Source organism: Anneissia japonica, unplaced genomic scaffold (assembly GCF_011630105.1).
Source record: "Anneissia japonica isolate Jap-2015-1 unplaced genomic scaffold, ASM1163010v1 scaffold287957_len1322810_cov207, whole genome shotgun sequence".
NCBI lineage: Eukaryota > Metazoa > Echinodermata > Crinoidea > Comatulida > Comatulidae > Anneissia > Anneissia japonica.
In genome coordinates this window covers 128,651-141,331 of record NW_022683022.1, presented here as the reverse complement: position 1 = coordinate 141,331, position 12,681 = coordinate 128,651, and the positions used below count along the sequence as shown (strand labels likewise).

The following is a 12,681-nucleotide window of genomic DNA, read 5'->3' as shown; positions in this document are numbered from 1 at the left end:
GTGTTTCAGGCGGAAACCATTGTATTTTTTATCAGTTTTCGGTTGCAGGATTATTTTGAAGATAGGCCTACAGACTTTTACCCAATAATCAATAATATGGATTCTCTTGCCGTATATTCAGTAGAACAATTTTTGTCATAAACTGATCATTTGCATAACTTGATGTCTCTATTAACACAACATATCGTTGCTCACATCACGAACTAACACAATCAAAGTAGATTGTGTTAGTTCGTGAAATCACAGTAGCGCGTCAAAACGAGTGCGTATTGGTTGTCAAGCAATTTTGTGTTCTTTACCACACAAAAAGTCCTTAACGACAACAGCTCGTATTTTGACGCGCTTTTTTGATTTCGCGAACTAACACAATTGAATTTATTTGTGTTAGTTCGTGATGTGAGCGACGATATGTAGAGTTTGTATATATTTTTTTGTTTTATTATATTAGGAATTATAAAATATATAATGTATAAATTAATACATAGTACTAATAATAATAATTATATTGAAACAACATAAAATCTAAATATGTACAGTATACTATCTGTCGTGAGCTAAAAAAAAGTTCAAATCCATATTTGACTTGCTTAAAAGAATACCAACTTGCTAAAAATTTGAACAAGAAACAAATTTTCCCCACCAATTAACGAACAATTTTTTGTTTTTGTTAATAACTTACTTGATCGTTTAAAATGAGCTACAGTATTCAAACTTTTATTAGAATAACTGTGGTTTCTCCAATTTTTTTTTTTTTCGGCAAGTATAGTACATCTGTAATAAACAGTTGAACACTTGTATGTTACGTTTTTTTATCAAGGAAGCTCCATTGGACAATGATGACTGGTTGCTGTTAAACACTCGTCATGTAAATCTTGTTGAACTCGCTTGTAATATTAAATAATGATGAAGTAATAATCAGTGATAAAAAGAAATCAGACAGTTATGCTTCCCTCCCAATCGAAATCAAAGCTAGTATTTTGATTTTTTTTTTACCCCTTGGGTGTTGGACTTTCTCAACCGGCAGAACAGAACTTTCCTGGTGCCTAGAACAAATGAGCAATTTTAAGCTGTTCTGATTTCAATCACAATCAGAGCTAGTATTTCGAAATTTTTTGACCCCTTAGGTCTTAACCGGGGGAACAGGATCTTCCTGATGCCTAGATAAACCGAGCAATTTTAAGCTGTTCTGAAAGTTTAAAACAGATTTTTCCCAAATATATAGTTGTTTGGTCAATGGTGAATTTTAATACAGGTAGCACACATTTCGTAACCCTGACTTTTCAAAATAATTTGGGAAGAGACACCCTGGGAGGTGGTGGTTGCATATCAGGTATATTATCAGATTTTTTTGTGAAAAGCACTATATAAAGGCATAACTTTCTTTGATTGTTAGTTTATAAAGTGGTAAAAACTCTAGTATTCTGTCATGTATCATTCAATTTCTATTCTGTTTTCCAGATTAGATGGATCAGTCATCATTAAAGGTGACATTTAGTATATTAAAATCTGTATTTGGTGTGTGTTAAAGACAGAGGGTCAGAATGTGTATATAGAAATAGCATAAAGAGTTCCAATGATCTACACCAATCATTTGTAAAAATTTTGAACTTTAACAACAATAGAATTTATAGTACTCTAATAATATCAATAATGTTAAGAAAATTTTGAATTTTGGTGTGTGTGGGCACCGCCCTCAGGACATGGACGTTCCTACCACGGATTGATGATTGGTGATTTTTTTCGTTTCTGAAACATACTATACTATTCTTAAATACTAACATTTTAAAAACATTTTAGAGGACCATGCCTACCCATTTCTAGCGATGCAAGTACTGTAATTTTGGTTTCTGAAGAAAAAACTGCTATGACTAATCGATTTTGAGGTAATCAAGAGTAAGGGTTGTCACATGTATCTAATTATTTTTCTAATCACGATTGGATTATGGCAATACATAATTGAAATGAAGATACGACTATACCAATCAACAATGGGTGTGTCTTCAGCATTAACCTTTTATTATGGGCGAAATGGAACAATTTAGCATGGAGTCTAGTTATATTTTTAAAGTTAGTGAAAACAAAGAAGTTGTATTTATCGGATGGATTGTTTGTTGTGCAATAAATGAACATGGTTTAGACAAAGAAAATATAACCTTTGGGTGTTGCATTACTCTACCTACTAAATGTTCACCAACAATGAAATCAAAAGGGGAGGGGGTAAGGGTGGGCAGGCAATTTAAATTCAGCTAAAAACAATGCCGGTACTAAGGGGGGTGTGGCCCTTCTAGTACTTGGTCGCCTCCGCCCTCCTCCGATCAGGAGGCTAGCTACGGGGCTTCTATCCCCCACTTTATGATGGCCATGATCAACTTTCAAACTCGTTGGAGAATTGCTTATTGGGAACATAAGGAAAGGCCAAGTAACATAAAAGAAAGCAACATCTTTCTTTATGTAAAAGATGGACACCTACATACCTAAACCTAACTTTAGTCAAATCATATGTTATGTTTACTATACAGTATGCTGTTCAGATTTTGTTTTAATGTGTTTAAAACAGCTTCAAATTGGTCAAAAAAATTTTAAAAGCAAACGACAGTTTCTTTGAAATAAATAAATTTATTTATTTATTTCTTTGAAATAAATAAATAAATTGAATTGGAGGGCGGACTGTAATTTTTAATTCAAAGGGAATAGAAGGTTGCTTGAAGGGGGATTAAAGAAGCCTTTTATTTTACAGAATGTAGATCCAGGCAACCTCAGCCCACTGGTTCCACTCAAGTACAAAATGTTATGGCTATGGCACCCTATAGATTACCAAAAAAGACAATCTAATTTATTTATAATTTTTTTTCTCATTTTTTGCTAATTTAAGAAAATATAAGGGTGGGGATGGCAGGCTAGGGCCCTGTTAATTCTCTTGTGTAACCCAAGACAGAAATGGCCCCATGGTTTGAACCCCTGTCAGACTTGATGGATCACTTGTCAGTAATGTCTGGGGCTACCACTGTGCAAGCATCAGGTAAACAAACTGCAACTTGCATTGTCAGATAGTGTGATGAGTGAAGAAGCTGTTCTTTTACTCTATGGTATGCTACTGTACTTACATTACATCCAGGTGGTATGTTATTCAAACCCATTTTCAACGAGGCTGACCCACCTAAAAAAATCTAATACCATCACCACCACAGTTTTCAAAAATGTTCGAGCAAAGCCTGCTTTTTGGTTGTAAACAAAATGTCAGTATATCTAGCTGATGAAGTAGAGCTGTGACTTGATGGTAAAGATGCTTCCCTTAAAATCTCAGGGTTATGGGTTCAATCGCTGGAACGTCATCAGGTTTGGGGAGCGGTTTTGATTTATGCAGATTAAATTTACAACACTGACTGGGGCGGATGCAGGATTTGGAGGTAGACACCACCTCACCCCCACTACGGTTGGGACTGAGATTTGAAAATTTTGAGAATATAGCCCTCGAGGTACCTGGAAATTGCACTCTCATACTTTAAAAATCTTTACCAGTACCATGTTCATAATTATGGAAATAATATTTTAAAAATACAATTTTTTATACAACTTAGGGGGGTGTGCTTGCACCATCTGCATCTGCCCCAGCTTGAGATTGGAAGACAAGCATCGCAACCACCAAACCAGAGCTCAAACTTGAAAACAACTTTTAACTACAGTACCAAATTCTGTTAAATCACTACAGAATAAAAATATACCATCACTGACAGCCGTTTTTATTTTGTGTTTAAAATCATATGTATGTGCATTAACCACCATACAAAACGATATTCAAAAATCATAAAAACACAATAATTAAATTTCATGATAGAAGATAAAGAACACTTGCGTCAGTCGAACAATCAGCAGGTTTTCCTTCCTGATATATCTTATTCCAAATTATTAGGTGAAAAAAAACATACAAAAGAATGTAAAGTTTTATTTCTAATTAAGAAATATTAATTAAAAAGGTATGCTTTTTGACAGTTTTGGCTGGAACATAAAAGACAGTACAGTACGCATCTCTTTCTATTTTTTACCATGGAAATAAATGCTATAAAGTATTTGTAAAGTTCATATATCCAATAATAATATTACTATACTGTATATCCGCACGCAAAATGTCAATATAATTTTGAAAAATTTTGTAGGGACCCGGGCTCCTGCCTTTGAATCCGCCATTAGTCTCTTTTACCCAGCAGTATAAACAGGTACCTGTTACAATGATGTGGCACTGAATTGTCAGTCTATGTGCATGACTAGGTATATTCACCAAGGAGTAGAGATGGTTGGTGATTGACAATAGATCCAATGACAACATTGGTAGTGTCTTGTATTCCTTTTCTAAAGGTGTTGAATAAATTCTTGTATTATTATATTTACCGGTAAATAAAAATGGCAAAAACAGTAGAAACATGATATTTAATTCAATAATTCGGAAGTGCTGGCAGCTTAAAACTGTCGCAAAGTATGTTTTTCTTATATTTGTTTTGCATGGAAGGGCACTGGAGGCCTAGTCAGGATATAAATTAGCTTTAATGTTAGTGAGCGCTCGGATGACTAAAATCATATCTCGGACATTTGAGTTGTTAATTTTGCAATAAAATTTGCTACGTAGGAAACAAAAATATTTGTGCGGATATACGGTATATTTGCAAAATAATGTACTGTACTGCACTTTGCATTAAAAGTTTTTAAAATTTCCAAAAAATAAAAGGGACCAAACAATATCCTAGAACTAACCAAGACAACCAAACCATGACCAGAGGTTTGAAGCCAAGCACTCACTGCTGACGACGGCTAACATGATGGAGAATGCAACGCCACAGCACGTTCTACTGATCATTTTTAATGACAATCCATTCCAACTGTCACCAACGATCAACAGATGTCGGGTCGTCTTAGCGCTCACAGAGAGATTCATCGGCCGATGCTGCGAGTGCCTGGCCTAAAGCCGGGTACCCACTACACGTAACGGCGACGCAACAACGGACGCACGAGACGGCGTGGAGCCAACGGATCGCTTTTTTAAATAAGGATCCGTTCAGACTGCCAATGACAATCAGTAGACGGCGTTACGTAGTCTATCGCTCGCCGGAAGCAGAGGTGGATTCGTCGTGCAATGCAGCGAGTACCCGGCTTTAGATGCAAGAGTGGTTATCTCATAATTCACTGTACTCTATGTAGCAACTGGGTAGAAATAAATCAATAAGCAATTATTAATTTAGAAGTCACCACTTGCAACAAATACACCAGCGTCTACAATTCCTCTACTTGAGTGGAATTACTTGCAAATAAAATTCCGATTGTATACTAAGTTGGATATAAATGAGCGGGGAAGTCTGTACCTTATAAAAGAAATATTATTAAAGAACCTGTAACGTTGACTTGTTCTAAATCTAATTCAAAATGTAAATGGTGTTGTCTTTCGTGAGTTAGTAATTCAGAGCTTTTGCACTTAGTTTCAGCACAATATCTCAAACCGTTCTATCCCAAACAAATTCTATTTTTTAATGTTCAACAAAGCCATATCAGTCTGTCCAAAAAATTAGGGTTATAGATATGTAATTATTGTTCACTTCGGATGGCCCAAAGCATCGCAGTCTTTTTAACATTTCAACAAAAAAAGTAGAAAAAGATCAGTTTTAAAAACATCTGAGTACAATCATCACAGGAAGAAGTACAGTAAAAACTACTTTGGATATATACACAATTACGGATTCTTTAAGTAATCTAATATATCTCACATTCTAAACACATAACAATTGTGATGTACTCCGCAAGCCAAAAGCTGACGGAAATTTCTTTAGTCTGTTTCTATACATTCGTCTTCCCTTTCATCAGAAAGTTTATGAAGACCGTTGTGTTCAAGATTGACTGTGGTTTTTGTTGTGGACAGTTCTACTGAGCCTCCACCGTCATCACTAGAGTAACAGTCAACTAGTGAGATTTTGGCAGAGTCTAAGGGAATAGCAGAGTGCTGTATTAAAGCCCTGCCGTTTACAGGTGAGTCTGTCCTCAATTCTTTCATATCATCCTCATCCACATCATTGGGTAAGGATTTCTGTATGGGGTCCACAGTCAAAATATTGTTAGGTTTATAAGTTGATTCTATTTTACAGACAAGAAGTTGGTCAGTGTCTGTGTGTTTCCTGTTATTTTGTTCTGTATCACTCAACTCGCCATAAGTTGGCGTTTCATTACCTGTGTCATCATCATTATCATCGTTGACATTATTTCTGACATCAATTAGTGAGTCAGTTCTAAATTTTTCAACACCATCTTGCACCTGTTCATCAGGTTCTTGATCTTCATCAGCTGTTTTACTGTCTTCACCTGGACTTTCATCAACATATTCTATCTTCAATTTCTTTCCTTCATTGATTCTCAAAATTTCCTCGTCATCGCCTTCCCATCCGTACTTTTCTTGAACCTCTTCTTGGTTTTCAATCTTGAAAAACTGCTCCCTGTCAAATTCTGAGTCTTGGTTCTCATCAGGGTTATTTTCCTGGACACCTGCAGACATTTTCTTGTCCACCGTGTCTCCAGGCCTGGCAGTATTGGGGTATTCAGTAGAGCGTGTAGTCCTATAGCTTTCATCTTGCCCCTCAGTTCCCTCAAGTTCTACACTTAGATTTGATGTAAACGTACTAACTGTGAATGGTCCTGAATCCGTTCTTATGGGGGCATTGTATTTTTCTGCCGATATTGCAGCTGTGTTTAATGAGTAAGCATCATCTCTGTATGTTTGTTGGTGGTCAGAGGGGGCAGTATTCGCCATGTTGTGTCCATTAGAGTTAACTGGTGTCTCTAGAGTACACTGGCTTTTGTACTTGGCCAGTTCTGCTTTGCAGTCTTTTAGTTGTTGCTGTAGAGTGCATATTGTACTCTGCATACCTTCTACCTCTTCATCTAATTCAATCACAAAATCATTCATTTCTGTTTAAAAAAAGAAAAAGTACATTTTGGTTATTTTTCCAAAATTTACATCACTTTTAATAGCAAGTACTCTCTCCATAAAAATGAAAGAAAAAAAATGTGACTCTACTAAATCATATTTATGTAGTTTACAAAAATAATACTTAACTAAATCTAATTTATTTCTTTCTCAATTATTATTCAGTATATTATTACATTTATAGGTTTGGGTAAATCAGATTTTTATAAATATTTTGTTTGTGACAATAAAAACCACTATTTTGTTCTCATGGTCACTTTTTTTGTGACATGACATACATCCAACTTAGAATTTTAAATATAGCAACTGTAGCTTTCGATGCTGCAATTGGTTAAACCAACCTAAGCTGTTGGTTTAGACGATGATGACGATCAATACGATGACTAATACACTATAAGTCGGCAGAAATTTATCTAGCTGAGACCAAAATAACCATACTTTTAAAATCTTTCTTTTTTAAATCACTCTTTTGTGTGCATGCATCCAATGCTACACAAGTTTGTACAGCTTTTGGTAGCACAAATAGACCACAATCTCGAAAGAAAAGTTTATAGGCTGCCGAGTTCCATACAAATTTTAGATTTATTAAATTATGTTTGTCTCATGTGCATTATCATTCGTAACACGCCAACTTACTACTGCAATGAAGCTGCTAACTGTTAGTATGAATGAACGCAATTTTAAATACTGGGAAATAAGATTTTGATAAACTTTTAAAAACTCATAAAACTGTATTATTTGGAAGATAAGCCTCACATTTGGTTTTGATATTAGCCAGCTAGATGCAGTATCAGGACCATAAAAAACATAAAAAAGTAGGAATTCCAACCAGGAAACAGGGGGGTTGTCTTATACGCCAGACATACAAAAATCATCCAAAAAATCTTCTCAAACTTTGGGGTCGTCTTATATGCGAGTGTATAGGTAATAATGATAATAATAGAGTAAATGTAAAAACAATATTGTATGTTTTTTTCTTTCATCTCATTTGTCTTCTCTCGATTCATTCACTTACCGTCTTGGCTTGTTTTAAGCTCTTCGCTGTACTTTTTTTGCAATGCTAGCTCAGCCTCTAGTTGAGCAGTTTTCCCTGATGAAATCTGTTTGCCAAGATCCTGATTTTCCTGCAGTAGCGTGCGACACTTCAACATCAAGCGTTTACCGGTTTGACTACACAAGTTGGAAAACAAATAATTTTCTTATTGAGCATAGTAATGAAAGACTACCAGACAAACTTATTATAGCAACAATTAATACATACAAATCTCCACAAAAATAAGTTCATATTTTATAAAAGTTAATTATAGCCATTGAAACACAACCAAAGTTGCTTTGAATAATAATCATCTTCATTATTATTTAAAGCTAAAAATATTGGATTGCGATATAAATTGTGGTTCTACAAAAAAAAAATAAATAAAAAATAATACTGTCTAAATGTCTTATCCATGATAAATAGAATGCCAACCGCGAGATTAATAAAAAGCCTTGACTTTCAATATTTAGGTCAGTTGAGCTTGGACAAGACAAATCTTCTTGGGCCTAATTAAAATCAGAAGAAAATACTACTGTATGTATGAAGATTTTATTGTGTTTACAGTGAGTAAATACAATAATAATGATGTCAATAATAACAATATGTTTAGTATTAGAAAAGTTTAACAATATGTTTAGTATTAGAAAAGTTGTGTTTCCCTGGATACAAACTACCAACAATTTAGAATGTTTCATTATATAAAAATTATCATAATTTCCACATGACCTAAGGTCTGTCCAGACTATCAAATTTTCTTTGACAAAAAAAAACTGCCGTATGCCCATATATAGTCAAGATGTGCCTATATATGGTCATAATGTGCTGCCATCATGACCATATTAGGCATCAAACAATGTAAACTGGGGTTAAAATTGTCAGTTACCTATCTGGAGTGAATTTCCAAGCAGCCATGTCATCGTTTGCCTGCTGCAGTTTGGTTTTGCTGTCTTCCGTCTCTTTTCTCATTCTTTGAAAGAGAAGGTTGATAGCTGGGTCTAGTAGTGAATTCTGCAGTTGAGTGGTACTTGGGTTCTGTGCCTTGCTCAAGTCAGACTGCAAAAAGTAAACAAATTGAAGTAATAAAACCTCAAGAAATTAATGAATGAAATAGACATACACTAATGTTTCTTTCTCCAGGTTAATTAAATTAGGCTTCCTGAAATTGGAGTGTCATCAAATTCCCTAACCTTTTACAAGACCAATATACCTTTTAAGTAAAATAATGTAATAACAATTATAATAATTACTTACTAATTCTTGAACTTCCTGCTCTTTGGTTGTCAGTCTCATTACCAACACCTTCTCTTTCCGTGAACTTTCCAGCTGATGTTGCTTCCACTTCTCCTCCAATGAACTCATGTCTCCTGGACGAAAAAATGAACTTTAGTATTAGTAAAACCAAGAATTTGAATTATCATATGAGGCTTCAAATCCCAAAACCAGCATACTGTCACTAAAATGAGAAAAACTCGGCAATTTATTAGCATAAAAATGTGGTAGTATTGTATACTTTAGTACAGACAAGCCGCAATACTTTTTAAAACTTATAATGTGGAGAATATGAATATATTAAAATGTCAATTTTATAGTTCTGGCCCAGGAATTATTAATCTCAGATTAGCAAATGTCTCAAGTCAAAAAAGTTAAGATGTCCCAAATAAATATCTTAAGGTGATTTATTACTCAATCTTAGCAAAGTCTTGGCTTAAATATCATCTTAGATAGCGCCAACGTACAATCGACTTTCTAATATTAAGCAATTTTTAAGCTAAGCAATATGGATAAATTTGACTTAAGCAAAAAAAATGGGCTTAAGACGAATTTAAGCTGATTTCTAGTTTGATATAATGTATATTTTCATAAAACTAACCTCCACAATAGGCCTCAGTCTGCTTTTTCTCAAGTTCATTTGTGTACATCTCTAATTCCATCCATTTTGCTATCATATCTTCTTTAGATAGCAATGTCATCTCTTCATTGCTAAGACGCACCTGAGTAAATATGATTAGAGAAACCAAATCAAGCTTTGGATCTATAGTAATTATACTTCAAGTTTTTAGGCACAAGTGCAAAGGTCATGACAGTAGAACAAACTCTTTTTCTTTAGAATTCCAAACCAGTTGAAAATGATGTAAGAGATGTAAAAAAAAAACAAAAAAAAACCTACTGTATTTAATAAACATACATTAAACAAAGATCGCGGTTTGTTGTCAGTGAAAAATTATAATTGAAAAATGGAGGAATACAGTTGACATTATTAATCAATATCTTTTGTTTTTCCAAAGACATGTTAGCATAAAGAATGTCTAGTAATTTTTATAAACCAAGGCATAAAATTACCCTTTTTGGTGCTGGACTTTCTTCTGACATTCTGTAATCTAAAGACATGGAGAGAAAAATTATGAAAAAAATTTTTTGATACATACTTTTGATATATTGTTAGCTATAGCATTAGAATATAGATAGGACAAAAAAAGTGAGTCAGCATGTTTGACTATATACAATTTGTATAATCCTATGGTAAAGTACGAAAGTATGAAATTTAACAAAAACAGCATTTATAAAGGCAGTAATTCACTTAGTTTCGATGTTACTGTACAGTATATTATTATTATGGATTGGATCACAACAATAACATCCAATCACAGTATGAATTCATTTAAGACTGGTGTAACTATAGATACTGCCTATATTTAAATAATAAAATAAACAGTGTATTTATGATGATGAAATCATAGTCATCATAGTATTGAAAGGCATCATTTTATTTAAAACATCATGGTAGTTAACATTAGCCATTACTAATTCTCTAGGCCTAAATGCCTCTGCTTCTCCATAATTAATATTAATAATACAGTTCTAGGCCTAGCCTAGGCCCTGTGGTTTAAACTTTCTCGGATAGAAAAATGTCACTTTTTTACATCATTTTGTGGAGAAAACCAAAGACCCAACTTAAAACCAAAACAACTTTCCAAATTTCATCTCGGTTCAGTCAGTGACAAAACGACCCAATTAGAACAGGCCTAGCTAGCCAAGTGTACGGTGGTGCTAGCTAGATCTACTGTACCTAGGCTAGGCTATAAACTAGGTCTAACCACATCATCATCATAGTCTGGTCCTACAAGCCCATGCTAGGCTAGCTGGTAGCCCTTAGTTTTAGGCATAGATAGGCCCAGCGAGGGCATACTAGGCCTGGCCCTAGCCTATATAGGCCTAGGCTCACTCAAGCCACACTGCTGAGTCTGTGTTTACTGTGTAGTTATATCTTTGCCTTAATTAATTATTAATATTAATAAGATAAAAAATCTACTGAACTATTAATAAAAGCCAAGTACTATATGAAAGGCAATTGTAAATTACGTATTTGATTCAATGTTCATGTATACATGCCTCCTAAATGCTCGAGGCAGTTATGACACAAACAAACTGGGCTCAAGCAGTCGACGTGAGCGGGCAAAATAAATCAAACATGGCGGATAGGGTCTAGCCTAGCCTAACTAAGGCTAGCTATTTTTTATAATAGAATCAAAGTAACATTGTTTTATATAAATAAAAGTACTACAGTCGTGAACTGAAAACTTACTTGTCGAGAAAAAAAGTATCAATCTAGAAAATCGGTCGCTACAGCGACAAATTAAGTTGTAGATTTCCTCCTACTCATTATTTTTTTTCGAAAAACATGGACGCCACCATGTGCATGTTTGAGTGAGGAGATGTTTCCTCCACTAAAGTAGGTGGCGCTCTCTCTCTCTCTCTTTAGGTACCCTGTCTGGAACAGAACATTGGCGATCATGGTTCTCCACTCAAATCTGTCCTCAGCTAACCTTAGAAGGTCATTGTTGTTGCCGTTTTTGGTTAACCATGAGTTTAAACTTCCAATAAAAGTAATTCTTTGTCTACCCCTGCTGCGTCTCCCCTCGATCTTCCCCGTAATAGATAGATATTCCAGACCATTGTGACGGCAGATGTGTCCTAAAAACTGTAGCTGTCTCTGTCTTATACTATAGTTTTGATTAATGATCTCTCTAGATTTGCATCATTCAGTACTGATTCATTGGACTTTTTTTCCGTCCATAAAATTCTCATCATTCTTCTTATAAACCACATCTCTGCTGCCTCTAATTTCCTTTCTGTTTCTTTGTTTAATGTCCAACATTCACATCCGTACAATAAAACTGACCATGCATATGTTTTCAATACTCTTACTTTGGTGGCCATTGTTATATTTCTGTTAGTTAGAATTGGTTTCATTTTCTGAAATGCATCTTTGGCCATCCCTATTCTTTTTCTTATTTCGCTTGTGCATCTACCATCTGATGTTATCATGTAGCCAAGATATTGAAATTTTGTAATTTGTTTGATTTGTTCTCTTTTGCTAAATAGGTTGCATTTTGGGTTGGTTGATTTCTTTGAGATGACCATGCACTCTGTTTTTTTTTCACATTTATAAGAGACAGGCCCATTGCTTCGCTCTCGAAAACAACGATATCTAAAAGACTCTGGAGCTGTTTTTCTGATTCTGCTATTAAAACTGTGTCATCTGCATACCTGAGATTGTTTAGATTTTCTCCATTTACTTTTAATCCTGGAATATCTTCCAAATTCCTTAGGATCTTCGCTGTACAGATTAAAAAGATCAGGTGACATTACACACCCTTGCCTCACTCCTCATTTAATGTTTTTA

General features: G+C 34.6%; 1 protein-coding gene across 2 annotated transcripts; it reads right to left on the bottom strand.

Annotated features, from left to right (window-relative positions):
• Positions 1-3,719: 3,719 nt before the first annotated feature.
• On the bottom strand, positions 3,720-11,714 carry LOC117117540 (pre-mRNA-splicing regulator WTAP-like). Of its 2 annotated transcripts, none has more exons than XM_033261901.1 (7): positions 11,581-11,714; positions 10,338-10,375; positions 9,868-9,988; positions 9,249-9,361; positions 8,881-9,050; positions 7,977-8,131; positions 3,720-6,942 (listed from the first exon to the last, which is right to left on the bottom strand). In XM_033261901.1, the coding sequence occupies exons 2-7, from the start codon at positions 10,365-10,367 to the stop codon at positions 5,810-5,812; spliced, it is 1,722 nt and encodes a 573-aa protein (XP_033117792.1). In that variant the 5' UTR covers positions 10,368-10,375; positions 11,581-11,714; the 3' UTR covers positions 3,720-5,809. The 2 variants fall into 2 exon arrangements, with proteins under 2 accessions (XP_033117792.1, XP_033117869.1); XM_033261978.1 differs by having other exon boundaries at positions 10,338-10,383; positions 11,581-11,667.
• Positions 11,715-12,681: the final 967 nt, after the last annotated feature.

Excerpts from the sequence above, each read along its gene's own strand:
- LOC117117540 (XM_033261901.1), bottom strand. The coding sequence starts at position 10,367 with ATGTCAGAAGAAAGTCCAGCACCAAAAAGG. Across the intron at positions 9,989-10,337 it reads AAAGTCCAGCACCAAAAAGG|GTGCGTCTTAGCAATGAAGA; the intron begins GTAATTTTATGC and ends ATATTTACTCAG. Across the intron at positions 9,362-9,867 it reads GACTGAGGCCTATTGTGGAG|GAGACATGAGTTCATTGGAG; the intron begins GTTAGTTTTATG and ends TTTTTCGTCCAG.